The sequence below is a fragment of the Anastrepha ludens genome, chromosome 3, assembly GCF_028408465.1.
Source record: "Anastrepha ludens isolate Willacy chromosome 3, idAnaLude1.1, whole genome shotgun sequence".
NCBI lineage: Eukaryota > Metazoa > Arthropoda > Insecta > Diptera > Tephritidae > Anastrepha > Anastrepha ludens.
Window position 1 is genome coordinate 23,148,888 of NC_071499.1, and position 20,680 is coordinate 23,169,567.

At 36.2% G+C, this 20,680-nt stretch overlaps 1 protein-coding gene across 9 annotated transcripts in view; it reads left to right on the forward strand.

Moving 5' to 3' along the window:
- The window catches only part of LOC128857160 (homeobox protein 5), a 33,961-nt gene extending 14,627 nt beyond the window's left edge, over positions 1-19,334 (forward strand). For 8 of the 9 annotated variants that reach the window (XM_054092776.1, XM_054092775.1, XM_054092777.1 and 5 more), the window contains 4 exons: positions 6,294-8,760; positions 11,780-12,032; positions 12,111-13,265; positions 15,714-19,334. In XM_054092776.1, the coding sequence (XP_053948751.1) occupies positions 6,829-8,760; positions 11,780-12,032; positions 12,111-12,517 (2,592 nt within the window). In that variant the 5' untranslated portion in view covers positions 6,294-6,828 and the 3' untranslated portion in view covers positions 12,518-13,265; positions 15,714-19,334. Of the gene's footprint in view, positions 1-5,970; positions 6,200-6,293; positions 8,761-11,779; positions 12,033-12,110; positions 13,266-15,713 lie in introns of those variants that run through there. The other variant, XM_054092782.1, reaches the window with a different exon arrangement.
- Positions 19,335-20,680: the final 1,346 nt, after the last annotated feature.

Below are 20,680 nucleotides of genomic sequence, written 5' to 3' on the forward strand. Positions count from 1 at the left end.
ACAGTGTCACTAAATGTTGGAATGATAGTTGTGTTCGAACACAAAATTAGACATCACCAGCTATCAATCCATATCAAGAGCTTACGCGAAAATTCTCTCCCAAAGAGCAGAAAAAGCTCTTTACGAACGTAAAATTTCGCGTTACTTGTTAAAGCCGCTAGAAGAAGAGATTTATTTATTTATTTAGATTAATTTCAATTAAAATTATAATTAATTAAGCACTAATAGCTAGGGCCGCCGTAGCCGAATGGGTTGGTGCGTGATTACCATTCGGAATTCACAGAGAGAACGTTGGTTCAAATCTCGGTGAAACTAAAATTAATAAAAACATTTTTCGAATAGCAGTCGCCCCTCGGCAGGCAATGGCAAACCTCCGAGTGTATTTCTGCCATGAAAAAGCTCCTCATAAAAAATATCTGCCGTTCGGAGTCGGCTTGAAACTGTAGGTCCCTCCATTTGTGGAACAACATCAAGACGCACACCACAAATAGGAGGATGGGTTTGGCCAAACACCCAAAAAGGGTGTACGCGTATATATATATAATATAATTGCTAGGGTAGATAGAGTGGAGGATGGTTCCATATGTGGAAGTCCACGCAAGTGGGGAAAGTTACTGATCGCCATTCACTTGGGAGTGGCCAGGACGATTCTTCTGCATATGATTCAAGCAGCTCACGCAACTCCCGGGGCTAGCCCAAGTATCCTGTGGGGGGAGATGAAGAGATATCAGCTGAGATTTTTGAAGTGACACTTATTAGGCGTCGATGGATGAGCGAGAATGGAGAGTAAAATTTCAAGAGAAAAAAGATACAACGTAGAGGAAAAGGGAAGAGAGAGATATATATCTTAGATACATTTTAGGCTATTTTTCCTGAGTTTTTCCTAGTGGTTGCTAATCTCTAGTGAGATCTCTGCCTACTTTTTGGCACTTGTTTGTTGGTGCAAACTTGTAGGAAATATATTTTTGGTGCCTACTTTTTGGCGTGATATTTCCTTGGTGCCTACTGTTTGGGGCGTTTTTTGTCCCAATTTTTTTGGCGTTCTTTTTTTTTGGAGCCTATTTTTTTGCGCTTATTTCCGTTTTCTGGCTAGTGCGTATAATAAAGTGCTATCCATTCCAGCGTCGGATTTGTGCGGGTGATAAACGCTCGGAGTAGTGCGCGTTGTTGCCACGGTTTGTGTCCGGCGTTTACCTACACCGATCGATCCTTCTCCGTTTTTTGTAAATTTTGTCTATTTGTATTCTCTGCAAATGTTGTAAACCTATTTAGATATATATTCTTTCTTTCTCTCTCATTCTCTCTCGGGTCCCTCCCTCTTTATTTGTCTGCCTTCAAAGTTTCACTTCTGTTATGTGTACTACGCTACACGCACTTTTTTTTTAATTTTATATACTCACGTTTCTTGTTTTTTTTTATATTTTCACAATAGGGTTTGGGGAGTTATTTTGTAAAACATCCCCAAAAAGCGAACGACCCCGATATCTGCTAACCAGACCTTAGTGAAAATTAAATATGTAGAAATTTCGAGCCAGTTAGAGAGGAGAGGCCGAGTTACGGCCGGTTAGAGAGGATATTAATCAGACATTTAAGAAAACGGTCTAATTTTCTTTTTTACAAAAATGGTTAATGAATTGCAAAATATTATATTAATCTAAGTTAAAAGCCTATGATGTAATTAACGACAAAAATAAAAAAGATATATTATAAAAATCTGGTTAACAAAAACTAATTTACACCTATGATATTTGTTAATATCGCGCTATTTCATTGTAAAATAAAAAAAAAAAATTATTTTATGTTCTTCATAGAACCGCTAGGTATAAGTAAGTTTGTTGTTAGTTAGTTAGTAAGTCAAATGTATGTTACGTATGTTACATACAAAACTTATTTTGTTAAATGTTATATTTAGTTTGTAAGATTGTCATTATAAATGCTACTAGCCTACGAACAGACTTTTAATAGTCTCTGTAGGACTTACAGTTTATTGTAAATTATAATGTATTATTATATGTACTAGTAATAAATAAATTCAAATTCAAATTCAAAGTTGAACTTGCGGACGGTAGTGAAACCGAGTTTGTAGTTTTTGAGCTGGCTCTAATCTCCCTTAAAATTATTACGCAAAATTTGATTATTGACATATCTTTTCACTTCCAATTCTGATAAAATTCGATTCTCGGTATTTGTAATTTTTTAAGGTATTTCGTTTTCAAAATATGTTGGTATTTGAATCAAGGCGCGTTCATTAAATTTGGTAGCACTAGACCAACAACACTGTTCTGTACGTTTGATTGTCAAAGTAAAGGATTGAGAAACTAGAAAACAAATAATGAAGTCGCCTTGTTTTATTCTGTGCTGACAGCCACATGGACACAGCGAAAGAGAAAAAAAAAACAACTCAGTTGATTTACCAACCCCACCTTTAATAGATTCGCCTTGGTTTCATTTCACTACCAATTCTTTCAAATTTCAATTCTCGGTATTTATAATTTTTTTTAAGATACATACATATTTCGTTTTCAAAATATGTTGGTATTTGTGAAAGTTTAGAATAATTTCAATTTTTCAATATTGCATATGTGCAAAAGAACTGCTGCAACACCTATTTGGTTGTGCATAATGAAAAATCACCTATAACTTTGCACATTGCGCGATATATTATTGCTCTCAAAGAATTGCCATGTACAAATAGATGTTTACATTTGTAACTAAGTTCGTATGTTTGCGCATACTCGTGCACAATTTTGGGTCAAGGGCAAAAATGCTAACATAAAGTGGAACAGCGTTGGCGTCGCAGTCATTGCTATGATGTTGTAGCTGCAGCGGCGCGTTTGACTAGTAGCACTAAGCTGCAATGACACTTTTCGTTCGGTCGGTTGCAGTCGCTGACGCAATTAGGTGCATCATAGCAGTTATACGGAGACAAATTGATAGAGCAGAAGAAAAAAATCGAGAACTTTGCGCAGCTCGAAAAACTCTCGCAGTTGCTATTATAAATCTCGAAATCCAATATACATATGTTTGTATGTATAAAAATAAAGCGAGTTAATTGACCGCATAAATTTACATGTGTATGTATGCATATAGATCATATGTACAAGCAATCAAACGTCAATGTTTTAATTATGACATTTTGTTAATGGAGCAGATCATAGAGAAGAAAATTAAGATTCACTCATCTCGTTCTTATACTCGTATATACACACATATGTAAAAATAAAAACTATTTTAATATTATCTTTATTGGAAATCGCTAAAGTTGAGTATTTAGCTATGAATGCACATATGTGTGTATGTATGCATGTGTATATGTATGTACATATGTAAATGGGCGTGCAATCATACAGAACCGTAGCGATTAAAAAAAAAAATGCGCCTAATTCGAGCCACGAGTGAGAACTTTGTGCTGAGCATTTTTACTATAGAACAATTAAAAGAGGGCAGCGCTTTTTGGTGAAGCAATCACATGAAAACACGTGTACGCGGAGATTTGCTTTTTCACTACTGTTAAAGTCTCTCATTTTACATCTTTTTCCTACTTTAGTGCCAATTACTCATCTCTCTCACAATTACGTCGACATTTAACTTCCGATCACTCATACTTTGTTTTATTACAATTCCACTTTGGTTGGCGAAACAGTTTTTCGTTCTTTTTTTGTTGTTGTGTGTTTTCTGACCTACATTTCTAAGTTTGGCTGGCACAAAATTATGCTATACATAGACAGTTTTTATGTTGTTTATAAAAAAAAATGTAAATGATTTTAGTCCTTCCCATCAAAACTTTGATCTAAAGACTTTAGCCATTTGCTTAGCTTTTATTGAAAGTGTGTAATTTGATTAATTTGAAATTAGCTGTTTTTATTCTCCTAAAACTTAGTTATCTCCCTGGCAAGGTACAAGGACAATGTAGTAGTAGTAGAGCAACTGATTCGACTTTGTTTTATATAGTTTTTTATGTTCTCTAAAGTGTCGAAACTTTATTTACTTATTACTTTGTTGATGTTTAGAGAACGACATCACGGCATTGAAATGATAGAAAAGTAGTAGCCTCTTCTGTTCGGCATTATCTTTATGCTCGATTAACTTGACGAAAAATTTGCATGCAAAAGCAACAACAAATCCAAGGCGAACATATCATTTTGACGTAAGCCATACCTACGGCGAAAAATTCAGCTGGGTGAATGCTGTCACCTTATTAAATCCACCTTGAACAAATCTGTCGAGTAAGATTCGCCGCAAGCGAGTATGGTCATGCCTCATCAGAGTGGTATAACTCACTATCTTACAAACACATGTAATTTAAGGCAGTTCTATTTCAGCATTATAACAGCTGCTTCATCTATTCCCTACTTGCTAATGCTTGGCGAAAAGACGAGGCCTATTACTATATAAGGGAAAGGCGAATGTTACGATACAAGCCGATTCAATGCAAGGTGGTATCGGTAGAGCAGCTGATTTTTACTTACCATTTGGAGGTATTAATGTCAAAGTGATTTGGTTTTTATTGTTGTTGTGTTTGTTAGCATTCGCATTGACATTTTGACATTGACATTGACATGTGAGATTTATCTTTGAAATCAGCTTCCACATTTTGGGGCAAAGAAATCGGATTAGTCTTATCATCTAAATATTGGCTAGGCATTCAAGTTATTATTATTAAATTTTTTTTTAGTTTTTTTCTTACAAACATTGAAACGACATTTACTTGTAAAATTCTCTATTGCAATTCGCTTTGAATCTATTACTCACTGTAATAAATTACGATGCGTCAGCAAACGTTTGCCATACTTCCAAGAATATGATGCGTAGGGCCAGTAATGTAAACTTTTTTACTTGATTAGTGTTTCGTTCACCGAACATATAATTTGAGCCCTGACTGTCTTATACAAAAAAACTATAAAATTACAAAACAAGTAATTCGCCTTTCTTTTATTTGCATATTCTCGGAACCTGACGTCGCGGTGAATTCGGAAGATGCAATCTCTTCTTTTATCAGAGATGACTGAATTTGCACAAACATAATTTCTCTTCCTATTGTTTGTTTTGTATTGGAAAGGAGCCTGACGTTAGACTTGTCAAAATCGCGAAAAAGAGTAGACGCCATTCAATTCGCCTTGTTACTCTATCATTCTTGACAACCGACTAGCAACAAAAAAAAAACATGAATTCGCCGTGACATCAAATGGAATAGAACAAGGCGAGACAGAAGTCGTTAGAAAAAACGAGTTGCCAATTCCAGAAACTGCGATAGTTATTATAAAGCGCATATATTTAAGCAGAAGTGCACGGGCATAGGGTATTCAGCTGTAATTTAAGCGTGTAAACGTAAACTAAAGCGATTAAGTGCAGCCAATTTCGTGGCAATTAGTTTTTAGCTGCTATTTAATAATCTAGTGATCGAACTCAGAGGAATAATTAAAAGAGGTTTTATTTTGATAAAAACGTCACAATATTACAAGGCAAATCTATTAAAGGTGGTATCGGTGAATCAGCTGATTTGTTTTTTTTTCTCTTTCGCCGTGTCCATGTGACTGTCAGCATAGAATGAAACAATACTATTATAATACTAATACTACATGACAATCAAACGTACAAAACATTGTTGTTGTTCTAGTGTCACCACCTTTAATGAATACGCCTTGCAATATTACAAAAAATTTAAGTCTGGATTGGCAATCACTGTCAGTGTTGACGGTGATAAACGATCAATCCTATTTGAATTCTTTTTTTTTTTTTTTTGACATTAGAAACTTTTTGAATATTCCTGTTCCATTTTGCAAACTTAGAACCTCACAACAGAGAAATTATATAAATACTGACGTGCTAAATATTGAAAGTGAAGGGTACACCGCGAGCGTAGCGTGATCCATCACTATCGATTTGTTTCGTTGATCGAAAAATCGCGCTATTTGTTGAACGTGTAGGGGTCGCCTACTGGCTTTTATTTTTGCTGGTGGAAGGATACATTTTCTGAATAATTTGTGTCTCGTTGTTTTTATTTTGTATTTATCCTCTGGCTGCTTAATTTTCGCTGGTATTGTTCACAGTGTAATAATACTAAATGTAACAGCCAGTTTGTTGGTGTACGCATTTTTGAAGTTTGTTTATTTTCATTTTTCAAAATATTTTTCAATAATTAGGCAGAATGAAAAAATGACAATAACTGCCCAGTTTTCGTACTGAGAACGAATCAGAGGTATTGCTATTTGAATAAAAAACCTTGTAAATAATTTTTATTGAATTCACTTATCAATTTCAATTTCTAACCACAAACCGTTTCTTATTTTCAGACTGCGATAAGGAACAACAAATATTTGAGAAATCAACAAAAGGAGAAAGAAAGGAAGACTTAATTTTTCTAGTATTTGGAATGAACTACAAACAGTTGAAAGATTTATTTCAGAGAAACAAAACAAAACCAAAAGCTTTTTAAATACGTAGCATACAAAACACAAAGCAAGAATTGAGCAAGTGGCAAATCAATAAAGAACACATTAAACACTACATAACGATTATTTGTCCTCGCATGGACTAAATACATCATACGCAAAGTTTGGAAAATTGTGACAGGCGTAACAAAATAAAAAAACAAAAAACTATATATGCATACATAATTATTGATAAGACCATCAAGCTAATAATCCAGCCTTCAAGCATATCATCGTAAGCTGTACACATTACACAAAACTTGTCTTGAATTACAGGAATCATAAAAGTGACCTGGTGGAGCAAAGTCTTCGAGTGTTGGGTAAAAAGAGTGATACAAACAAACATTTTTTGATTTCCCTAAGCAAAAACCGAACACTCACGCGTTGGACAAAGCAAATGTATATCACTAACAGCAACAACATTGGTATGGCCACGTTGTTGCAGCAGAATAAGGCTACTTGCATGAAGACTCTTATAAATGGCGGCGGGAGTAGTAACGGCAACCCCGGGAACAACGTCAACAACGCAGGCATAGTTGTTGGCAATCTAGTAAGTGGCGTTGGGGCAGGAACTTCTCAGGTGGGCGGAGCAACGGTCGCAACTATTGTTGGCGCCAGTGGCTCATCAAATGTAGGCGGACTAGGTAACAGCGGCGTGGGTGGAAATCTAGTGCTGTCCGCAGGGCAGGCCATTGTTCTCACAAATGGCACAACTGGTGCTAGTAGTATCATAAACTATCAACAATATCAACAATTGTTGCAACAACAGCAGCAGCAGCAGCAACAACAGCAACAAATAGCATCAACAGGTTCAAGTCACGCTACTACAAACGCAGCATCCGGTGCACGCATTTTGATGCCGCACGAAATGGTGACCCTTCCGATTAGTAGCATTGTAACAACGAGCGGTGGCGGCTTAGCATTGATAACCAGCGCTAACACGGCTGGTGGAGGTGTTACGCCGACACAAGGTCACTTCTTGGTGGCAGCAACTGCTAGTCCTGCGATACATCCTATCCAAACGACCACAATGGGCACTAGTAGTGGTAATATTAGTAGCTTCCAGCAGCAATTCCAACAGCAAATTGCCGCACATCAAACCACTACCACCAACAATGTGGTGTCATCAGCTCCAAATAGTCGTACAACAACTACAATTTACACACAACAACCAGCCACTACAGGCATAGTCTCCACGGTGCCTACAACCCGTTACTTTTCGCAATTCAGCAATCAGCAACAACCTACGTCTAGCATTAGCACCGGAACTACAACATCAACAATTGTTGCCACAAAAGCTGCTGGCAACCGTACCACTCACGTACTCATCAATCGCTCCAATAACACTATCATTGCTGGTAATACTACACAACGTTTGCAGCATGCGAAAATTTTAAATAAACCACCGATGAATATTGCAGCGACTGCGGCTGCTGTCGTAACAAATTCCGTTGTCGCTAATAAGTCTCAATTTAATCATAATTCTCATTCTCCTGCCATACAAGCTGTGAAGCTGCAACAACAACCACTACGCCAAAATATTACAGCCTTGCAACAAATTAAGCAACTGGCTCAAAACCAACAACAACAACAACAGAAGATACAACTAGTTAAACCTAACGTGCACAGCAGCAATGCGGTGACAGTGACTGCAACGAAAACGACAACAGTTGCCAACACCTCTGCCGCTTTGCGTAACTTATCGAGTGGGAGCCAGGTGAACGGTGGCCTCAATTTAGTTCCTAACAGTAATAGTATCTCGGGCAACATTAATAATAAGAGTGGAACTGTGGCAGTTGCCTCGCCAGCAACGCTGCAGCCGAAGACGTTGCCAACGGCAGCTGTAGTGCCCCAAAAACAGTTCCAGAACCAGCAGCAGCAGCAGCAGCAGCAGCAGCAGCAACAACAACAAAGTCAAAGCCAAAATCCACAGCGTCAAAATCAGCAGCAGGGACAATCACAAGAACAAAAACCTATAGTTGCCCATTCCCGCACCATACCCGCCACATCTCATGCAGCGACACATGTTGCACCCAACAAAACTGCCAATCTGGTTGTTGCGACAGCTGCCGATGGCTCAGCTAGCGCAGAAGTCGCGAGTACTGAGCCTGAGGTGGAACCAGAGATCGATATTGTCATTAACAATGTGGTTTGCTCGTTCAGCGTACGTTGCCATTTGAATCTGCGTGATATTGCACTCAAGGGTCTCAATGTGGAGTATCGTCGAGAGAACGGTATGGTTACGATGAAGCTGCGCCGACCTTATACAACTGCGTCTATCTGGTCATCTGGACGTATCACGTGTACGGGAGCTACGTCTGAAGAACAGGTGAGTCAGCCTGACATTGCAATTATCTAAGGTGAATATAATTAAAAAACTAAAATGTTTGTAACATTCATTAATTCCAAAACAGTAGAGTGATCGACGTGTGATGAAAATATGATGAAATATGAAAATGTGCAGGGTGTCGTAAGGGTACGCAACACCCATATTTAGATAAGTGTAGCTGAAGGATGGCTGTTATTTTGAGTGACCATGCGCACTGGACATATACCGTTACAAAAAGTATTTGGCCAGAATGGGAAGTTAGGCACTCAAAGGCGCTGCACAAACGGTCATGCAGAAACGTCTCGATGTTAGTTGCTTTGATTAGAGGCTATTAACTCCTAGGCCGACATGCTCAAAGCAAGAATGGGTGGTGGGGGTGCTGTGTATTTGGTGAACACATCCGAACGATGACTGATTTGCCGCGGAAGCGGTTAGCCGCTTCGTACTATAGGGTGGGCCATGTAAAATTTGCTTTTTGAATCGGCTATAAAAAAAACAATAATCAATATTTTATGAAACTTTTTTTTTTATTTTGAAGATTGAACATTGTCATTTATGAATGAAAAATAATATCGTTCAAATGACTGCCACAACTGGCTTTTCAGTAGGCCATTCGATCAACCCAATTTTTATGCATATTTTCGATTGTTTGGGCTCCTAGATTTAATGAAGGGCAACTTCGATTTCGTGTTTTAAAGCATCAATCGTCTCTGGATGGTTCGCATAGCATTTGTCCTTAACGGCTCGCTACAAAAAATAGTCCAACGGGCTTATATCACAGCTCCGAGGCGGCCAATTGATATCGGAATACAAAATGGTAGCCAAAAGTTCGAGTGTAACTTTGGCAGTGTGACAAGCTGCACCGTCCTGTTGAAACCAAATGTCGTCCATGTCATCCTCTTCAATTTTTGGAAACAAAAACTCGTTGAGCATGTCACGGTAACGCTCGCCATTTACTGTAACCGCGGAAGAAGAAGAAGACTCACTACTTTGGAAATAGGTTTTCAATATTTCCCAATTTTGTTCAAGCGTATAGCGTCCCATTTCGTAAATGTCAAACCTTTAAGTAAATTATAAACACATTTGACATGTCATTTGTGTTACCATTCTCAAAAAAATAGGTGGTTCAAAAAGCAAACGCTATATGGCCCACCCTGTACTAAAGAAATTCGTCAGGTTTTTTAAATCAATGCCTGCTATATCAGCAGGCGTAGCAAAGAGATGAGAGGCAAGATACTTAAATCGTAACCCTGCGAATAAGGGCAGTTAAGGAGAAAGTGCTGAGATGATTCCACCTCATCCTTCATACAACTGATGAAAAAAGGACTCGGAAGTAATGCCGAGTCTCAAACTATGTATACTTTGTGGCCAATGTCCTGTAAGGACACGCACGAAATTTGAGAGCTGAGACTTTGTTCTGACCTCAGGAGATCTCTCGATCGCCTCCTGCCCATCTCTCCAGGAGCAAACCGCAGGTAGTCAACGGAATCCCAATCCTCTCGTTGCGCGGAATAACTAATACACAGGTCCCTTGCCTTGCCTCTCAGTTTCCCGCAATGTCGCTATGACCAGATACCCAGATAAGCCTTACATCGAAGAATTCGGATGCAATCGATAGTGAAGTCAGACATTCTCTAACCAGTTTCGAGTGCACCATCATCGAGCCTAGGGCTCTGATTGTCGCCGCTTGGCTGTCGGGGTAGGTATTAACCTCTGTGACAGTTATTACACAAGTGAGCAGACAATCAAATGCTTCTTTAATTGCCGATACCTCTGTTTGGAATACACTGGAGTGGTGCGGTAACCTTAACTTGAGTCTAATGGGTAGCACCTTGCAGAATACTCCTCCAAGCCTTCCATCAAATTTTGAGCCATCCGTGAACAGGTTCACCAGGTTCACTGCTACGAATACTGCACCCCGCCCACTCTTCCCCTTTGAAGGACTGTGAGTGAAGAATGTACCGCTCGAACTAAGCAGTGGTGCGTATTGATCAGTCGACAAAGGGATAAACCAAAGTTCCTAAGGATACTTGAACGCCTGGAATTGAGGTCGAGCTTGTAGCCTGAGCCTCTCAGTCTGATCGCGGCCCTTGTAGCCGCAGCTTTGCCTGCAATGTCTACAGGTACCACATTTAGCGTTGCATTAAGCACTAGAGTCGGAGTAGTCGCGTACTAACCTAAGCTTAATAGGAAACTTTGTTAAACCGATCAACAAATGTTTGATTCAGTGAGTACTCATTATTTGTCGGCTTCATGCGGTTACTTCGAGAACGAGTGAAAAGTGTTTATTACTAGGCCTTCTTCTTCCTAAAATGCGCAAATTTCGGCATGAAATGAATTTTATTACAGATTAGTGCGAAGAAATAAGATCAATTTTCGAAATATCTTGAAGATGTAGAAGTGAGCTGTTGTCAGCATTGTCATTTTTGCAGTAACATAAAACTAACCTAAAAACTTTTAATCAAGGCTGCTGAGGGACAGTAGTTGGTGGCATATAAATTAAGGTACATTCATTAAAGGTGGTGGCACTAGACCAACAACAACAGTGTTTTGTACATTTGATTGCCACGGCAAAGTATTGGCAAAGTTGAAAACAAATAATCAATTCGCCTTGTTTCATTCTGCGCTGACAGTATCCTGAATACGGTGAAGGAAAAAAATCTGATTAACCCAAGGCGAATCTATTAAAGGTAGTGTTGGTAAATCAGCTGATTTGTTTGTTTTCTTTCGCCGTGTCCATCTGGCTGACAGCTCAGAATGAAACACGCGAATTCCATATTTGTTTTCTAGTTTTCCAATACTTTGCTTTGACAATCAAACGTACATCACATTGTTGTTGGTCTAGTGCCACAACCTTTAATGAATGCGCCTTGGATTTACCGATACAATCTTTAATAGATTCGCCTTGATGTAAATGTTACAATTGTATCGTTTTAGCAACGTAGACCGACTGTCGTTGGAATGTAGACAACTTATGTTAAAATTGCACTTCAGTAGTATTAAAACTAATATTTTTTAGGCAAAAATTGCTGCACGCCGCTATGCTCGCTGTCTTGAAAAACTCGGCTTTCGATCGCGTTTCCACAATTTCCGAGTGGTGAATGTCCTGGGCACCTGCAGCATGCCGTGGGCCATTAAAATTTTAAACTTCTCCGAAAAGTACAAGAAAGAGGCCAGTTACGAACCCGAATTACATCCCGGTGTTACGTATAAATTACGCTATCCAAAGGCCACTTTGAAGATCTTCTCCACTGGCAGTATTACTGTGACGGGTGAGTTGGTTTAAAATTTGTCTGTTTTGGTTTTATTATTTCATAAAAATCTTTATTTTTGTTTTGTAATACATATAGCTGCAAGTGTTGCTAATGTACAGGCTGCCATTGAACACATTTTCCCACTGGTCTACGAGTTTCGCAAGAAACGTTCACCCGAAGAGTTGGAACAGTTGCGCATTAAGCAACAACAGGCCGCTTTGGTCGATGCCACTGATGTGGAAGAGGTGCTAACTAACGACAATGTCGTTGAAACTACCCCAAGTGTGCCAACATTGCAGCGTAGGCGTATAAGTAACAGTGCAGTTAACAATTTTAAGCAGAAGCGCAGAAGGCTGGATGTGGAAATGGATGGCGAAGGCGGCGGATCGTTGGCTGCCGATGAAGAAGTTGATGATCCCGAAGCAAAGGAGAATGATAATATTGTGATGTATGATCCGGATGATTTGATTGAAGGACCCGATGATGAGGATGAGGTTCTTTAAATGAGAGTTGAGAGATGAGAGATGTGATACGCATGCGCATTGATTGAGGATAGTTATGAAGCATTCATGTCGTTTGATTATGTAGTATTATGGTTTCAAACAAAATTTCTATATATCGTATATTAAAATAATATTTAAACTAAAACGAAAATGAGTTTACTACAAATTGCTGTAATGCAGACGAAATATGAAAAGCATTAAACAAGACAACAAAAACAACAACAAACACAAAGAAAGAAAGGAAAGAAAACTACATAGGATATAATATAGTAACTGTAATAAATGATTCGAATGACAAAGGAAAGCAAGTGAATTGACTATTCAGTTTCACGCCTTACAAATTGCATATTACAACACAACTTGAACACATCAGAAACCAAATCAAATCAAAACTAATCAAACAAATGGAGTTTATTGTTAAGCAAAGAAACCAACAAACAAACAAACAACAAACAAGCAAACAAAAAAACATGGACGACGATTATAATTTGTTGCTCTTACTATTTTTGTGTGTGATTACACATTCTTATATGCGTATATTTTAAGAACTCATGTACAATCGGCGCATCAACGCCACCATACATATAATGCATATGTAAGTATGTACGTTCCAACGTGGTGGCGATGAGGTTTCGAGTTCAGCGCAAAAAATACAAGCAATGAAAACATTGAACGCAAATGTTGAGGAGTCTGCGAACTGCGATCTACTATGGGAATTGTGAGCCAAATAACTACAACTATTTTTAAGGTAAGCCCTGGCAATGAGATACAACTGTATGATATGTTTGCTGCAGACTACAACTCATGAGCATATTTGCATACATAAGTACATAGTACATACATACATATAAACATTTACACTTATGTGAGTGCATGAACAGCGAAATGACACATTTATAATATATCACAGTAGTTTTATTCACATTTGTGCAATGCAAAAATATTTAAGCCTTCATATATAAAATTATTATAAAAAAAAATGTATGTGGCACACAAATGTTTTAAAAAATCAAAAGTGGGATATTTTTCTATTCGCTTCCAAAAGGTGGCTAAATGAAAGAACCGCCATTGGATTTTAGGACAGTCAAAGGAAAGGGTTTTTCAAAACACGCGCCTACATGTTGTTTTAAGGGGTTAGGGGTAGTCAGAGGCCCGAAAAAATTATGATTTTTAATAATTTTTGTCTTTTTTGCTAGTCAATTGTATTATTTTACAAAAATAAAAACATAGCATTAATACACCAATTTTCGACTTGAGAGGGAGAGACCCGAGAGAGAATGAGAGAGAGAGAGAAAGAATATATATCTAAATCGATACGAATAGACAAAATTTACAGAAAACGGGAAAGGGTTGACCGGTGTAGGTGAACGCCGGACAGAAACCGTGGCAACAACGCGCACTACTTCGAGCGTTTATCAACCGCACAAGTGCAGCGATTCCAGAACCGCAGCAACGGCACAAATTACGGCAAGGCAATACCAATAAATCCGACGCCGGAATGGATGGCACTTTATAGTACACACAAGCACTAGCCAGAAAACGGAAATAAGCGCCAGAAAGTAGCACAAAAAAAAAACGCCAAAAAAATTGGGACCAAAAAACGCCCCAAACAGTAGGACCAAGAAAATATAACGCCAAAAAATAGGAACGAAAAATATATTTCCTACAAGTTTGCACCAAAAAACAAGCGCCAAAAAGTAGGCAGTGTTATTTGTCACTAGAGATTAGCAACCACAAGGAAAAACTCAGGAAAAATAGCCTAAAATGTATCTAAGATATATATAAGGTATATATCTCTTTCTCCCCTTTTCCTCTACGTTATATCTTTTTTCTCTCTCGCGGAACGAAAATGCCCAAAACGTTGCATGGCTTTGAAATTTTACTCTCCATTCTCGCTCGTCCATCGACGCCTAAGAAGTTGCACTTCAAAAAAAAAAAATGAATAATTGTAAAAGGTATCGCTGTTTATGTGGAGCCCGTTCCTCCAGAAGTCCCTTGCGGTGATCATCACAAGTCCTTGTAGATTCATCTAAAATCAATCGGGCAAGAGAAATTAGTTTTACTAATAGATAATCTTATGCCTGATCGCAGCTTTTTTTTTTTTGTAAAATTAACAATATGGTGGCCTCAGGAAATGTTTTTCAGATTTTAGAGAAAAAAACCGACAATTAATTGAAATTTCCTGAAAAAAATCCTTCGATCAGACACGTGTTGTTTATGTTTTCAAAAGCAGTATACATTTCATTGAAATATACAAAGCGGTATTTAAGTTACAGTAATAACCAGTTCAAAAAACATAGTTTTGAGAAAAACGCATTTAAAGTTTTGCTTTCGAGCTTCGAGCGCCCTTTGTTTATTGTTGAATAACTTGAAAAGTATTTGTCGGAAAATTCAATTTTTTTTTTAATTCTAAATACCCCTAACCCCTTAGGTGTAAATTAATTTACAAATATTATAATTTTCATTGAGAAAATTCCTTGCAGAAAATATAAGAAAGTTTATAATTGCAATGGAACAATTTCACCGATGAGTGATGCACCCTACTGTACATAAAGGGGTTTCCAATAAGAGGTGTCATTTTGATATTCAAAGCTAAATGCTATTTTTAATATAAATGATCGGATGTTTATTTCATTATAAAGAGAAAGGTATGCCGTTAATAGTGGAAAATAACATCAGCCAAATTACCACCACGACCACGCTTACAGGACAATATCCTTTTAATGAAATTCTCCATGACCGAATTGCAAAGTGGCTGCCCTATGTCCTCGATAGCCTCACGAATTCCATCTTTGAGGTCTGGAATCGACCCTGGGCTGTTGGCGTAGACCTTCTCTTTCACGTGGCCCCAAAGAAACAAGTCACAAGGTGTTAAATCACAAGATCTCGGTGGTCAATTGTGATCACCTCTTCGAGAGATAACACGGTCCGGAAACTTTTCCCGTAACAGATCAATGGTTTGGTTGCTTGTGTGGCACGTAGCGCCGTCTTGTTGAAAATAAACGTTGTCCAGATCAATACCATCCAATTCCGGCCATAAAAAATCGTTAATCATCTCTCCTGTTTAACATCTAATACCTGTTATTGGAAAACCCTTTACTTTTTTGCTTACACATTTTAAATTTTTAAAATCATATTTAATATTCAATAATTCAATAGAATTTCATTTAAGTATATGGACTTTTTTTCTTTTTAGATATTTTTTAGCTTCCAGTGTGCTTTGCTGAGTTACCAACGTTATTTGCTACAACAAAGATCTACAACAACATCAGATTACCGAAAATTGCGAAAGTGCATTCAAATTAAAAATGTTTCACTTAAGGAATTAAGCAAATAACACTAAACAACAACAACAACTACCATGTAACAATAATTTAAACAGAATAAAGAATAAAATTTTTTGTATGATTACTGATTAATTCTGATTATTCGTATGTAAATGTATTTTTGCGCGTAAATTTAGTTTTAATAATTCACTGATTAGTTTATTTGTTCAAAAACGGCTTTGCTGCTCGTTGGTTATTTATTCTAAGAATTATTAGCTATACACATACATACATACATACATATATATATGATGACTAATATACATACATACCAATATGTATACGCGTATGCATATATATGCATATATAAATTGCGTTCATAAGAGAAAGAAAAACCACCGCAACAAACACATATACATAATTGATTTATTCACTATGAAGAATCGTAGAATGTTACATAATTTATTAATCGATCGATCATAGCACTTTATTTACCTAACGTTTAGCATGAATTCGTTTTAAGTTCTTATTTTACATGTACGATGCAAGAAATACACATACACATACATACCTATATACTTATACTTATGTATTATTGTATCGCAAGGAAAGCTATTGTAAAAAATTTTCAATTGATTTATTCAAACGAATGAATATTGTAATAACAAACATTTTTTTTTTATTAAATCAATTCGAGTTATACTTAATTATATTAATTAATTCAATTATTTTAAAGCATCAATTATAATGAGAAAGTGCTTTGATGTACAATACACATACACACACACACACACGCATACATTTATATATATATATATATATAAATATATACATATGTATATGTATAAACACACATACATGCGTATATTTAGTTTAGTAATATAATTTAATGATTTATGTAGCAGTAAACATTATTATTACTTTCATAGAATGGCAATCAAAGAAGACAGACAGTCAAATCTGTTATGCTAACAGCCAACAGCCAATAGCCAAATGGGCATAACTAACAACTAACACTATTTTAATAAGACATGTAACATAATTTATATAAATTATATAAACAATCAAACAAACAAAAGCAAAAGCAAACAAACAAACAAACAAAAAGCAAAGAAATCGCAATTATGTGGTTTGCAGAGGAATGAAAGCAAATAACGGTTATTGTAAACAGAGTTAAAAGTACTAATTTATATAAAATACGAGTACATATGTATATCTTCACTTATCTGGTCACACTCAAACCAATTACCTACAAACTAAAAGCAAATACGAAAAAAAAAAAAACAAACAAAAAAACAAAAAATGATAGACTACAATATTTAGCATACACACAAAAACATACATTGTATTTGTTATATTTATACTAAGTACATATAATCACTAAAACAATTTAATATTTAAAATCACAAAAACAAAATAAGTAAATAATGAACCTTCTGCAGTATACAGCTAGGGAGGGGTAGGGAAGGCAAGGTGTTACGCTAGCAAACAAGGCATTATGAGGGAACTGCGCAGTTTTTTAGAGAATAGTGGTAAATGCGAAAACAGTTTTGGCGCCATGTTGCAAAAAGTAGAAGACAAAAAAAAAAATGAACAGGAGCGCGCGCTTTTGTCTCTATTTGCTAAACGGCAAGCTTCGTTGTGTGTTTCTTCACGTGTATTTGGCAATTACAAAAAGGAAATGTACCCCTTAATCGCTACCGTTTTTATGAGCTACCACCACCCATAAGGGGCAAGATTTCAAGATCCAGCGAGTTAGTCGTCGGCTTTAGCAAAAACGCGAATGCTTAGGTTTTTATATGTTAAAAAAAAAAATAAATAAAAATAAAAGAAAATTACACTAATTCTCAAAGAGACTAAACAAATTGAATGCGCCACCACTACGCAACTAAAGCGCAACATTTGTGTGTGCAAGTTAATTAAAATATTAATTTAAAGTGTTTCATGCTGGCGTTTCCTTTCATTGCATTGTTGTAAAACACAAAGACACACGGCTGCAGACTTGAAGAGAAAAACAAAAACAAAAGTAATTTTTATATGCCAGTAAATTCAACGTGCTGCCAACTGACAGTTTCCTGTTGCATAATTCCCAAACACTCACTATACAAAAAAACACATATACCACATGCAATGCATACATAAGAATATACAAATGTATGAATTGTGTGTGTGTAACATTTGAATAAATGTATTCGATTCCTTTTGCGTTGAAATCTGTGTGTAACAATCAATACTCGCAAAGCCGAGTAGCGGAGCAATACGTGTTGTTGTAGCAGCATACTCGTACATATTCCCCATACATGTGCGGCGGGGAATGCTGCTACCACAGCGTGAGGAGAAGAAGTGTTGGGGTAGGGCAGTGCAGCGCTGCAGTGCTGGCTAATGCCTTTTACCTAATCAAATATATACGCAAATATGTATGTATTTACGCACTATGAGTTAATCAAACTTTAAGAATTATAAATTTTTGTTCCTTTTCATTTAATATATGCAAGTTAAAAGTTTTCAACTTACTACACACACATACACAAATAAAGAATAATTATTAAACAAATTAGTTAATTGCAAATCGTATTAGCTGAAATTAAAAGCAATCATTCACTAATTTTATTCAAAGCATATTTTTATATGTATATGTATATGTGCATACATACGTTGTGTATGTATGTGCATTGGATGGAATGCATAACTAGCGCAGAAATATCACATTTCATTTAGAATGCATTGAATTCATGGAAGTTATTCTGTTAATTATTATAATTTTTGTTCAAATAAGTTTCGCAATAATTGGCCGTGTGCGCATTTTTAGTATTTGATAATTAAAAGAAAAAAACAATAATAATTAAATGCATACAAATCTATACATACATATGTATGTAGAGAAACTACACACACACACACACACACACACACACACACACACACACACACACACACACAATCATATTCAAATTCACACACACACACACTAACAACATATACATATGAGAACGACACATACTACATACATATATATAAATACATAAATACAAACATATACTAAACATACATATGAAAATTAGAAAAAAAATTAGTTATAAAAAAAAATTTATCGATACTTGAAAACCAAATTCTTTAGAAAGAACGTAAAAAGGAAAGATTTACTCGAATTGTTAAGAAATTATACGCCTAATTTGTGTATGCAATTATTTGAGTGGCATAAATTTAATGAAAAACTGTTAAAACAACAAAAAGAAAAGAATAAATAATTAAAGTGGCCTGCAAGAATGAAAAGCGAAAGGTGTAAAATTCAAGTTAAAAAAAAAAAGAAAAATCAAAAGCATAAACAAATCATAATTTGCGTATTGCAAAAAAGAACAAAAAAGCAAAAGAAATAACAGGCAAATTGCCGCTTAAAACCAATTTTATAATTTAGGAGCAAAAAAAAAAACTAAATAAAGAGAGAAAAATCCAAGTTTTAGAAGTATGATGTACAACCAAAAATAATAAAAACAAAAACACAAAAAAAATCACTTCAAATTAAAGCGCTAAATCAACATTACAACTGTGGACTTTTGCAAAAAAAAAAAAAAACACACCCACAATTTAAATTGGACTTGGCATTTTCTCGCTGTCAAGCAACAAATTACAAGGCTTTTATGCCATATTTATACAGTTCGTCATTTACAGTTGTAGCTTTGGTAAATATTTTAGCAAAAATTGGGTAACTATTTGAGCAAAAATTGTATCAACATATTTACACATCCACGAATTTTCGTTGTAAAAGCAAAAACTGAACAAAGCACTGAAGCTGTAACCCAAACATTTGCTTTGCCAGAAGTCCACAGCTGCTGGCCTAGTCGTTCTAGTAAACTAAATTTTCGAAAATTGCGCTACTGAAATGAAATACTCGTATGAAATGCGAAAATACGAATCATAATTTTTTTTGTTTCTCTATAAACCACAGTTAAAATGTACATAGGTGACAAAGGCCAAGTTGCGCAAATGGAACATTTTCATTTGCTAACGTTTAGAAATAAAAGCAACTTTTGCTTTGCATTTAACGATTTCCGAGCAAAATCATACTGAATATTTTTATATGCATATTTCTAGTTAAAAATCTAAACTCAATTGTTGGTTGGAAGTCAGGGGAAATGCGGCTTATGTGAGCATAATTAGTGTGAAACTTAAGAGCGGAGCGCGCAAGCATTTTAATTTGTTCATGCGAGAGAGGAAATGATGTACCGTAACGGAGAAGAAAAATTTGAAAAAATTAAAACTAGAAATAAATTGACAATATCAGGCATAATAAGTGGCGGCCCAACGGTGAAACAGTAAGATAATGCGGGAAAAATCAATTGAAAATTCAGGAAGAAATTAAAAATTATTATTGAGCTAGAAATATATTAATATATTCACTGTATAAAGCAAATGTACTGAAAATTCGAATGACACAGATTCCAATGAAACATTTGTTTTTAGTTTAATAATCAAGCGTTTCACTGCTGCAATGGTTGCAAAGCTGTGTCATTTTACTTGTATATTCTTGCGACGCGCATTTGCCGTTCGGAGGATATTGAGAATTATTTGAATTTTTCTTATTCAAAATAGTTTTATTGTCTCTTGCTTATGCGCACCTCCGCTTAATATTGAAAATTATCTGAATTTTTCTTACTGAAAATAATTTTATTGCCTATTACTTATGCGCCTCTCCGCTGGCTATTGAGAATCAATTGAATTGTTCATATTGGTCATAGTTTTGTTGTCTCTTGCTTATGCGCTGCGCCCCTCCGCTTGCTACTCACACTCCGTAATTGCGGAGAGACACATAGGCACACACAGGTGCACGCACACACGCCAGCTTTCCTTACTCCAACTTGCTTGGTTTCAACACTTGGAAGAAAAAAAATGCAATATT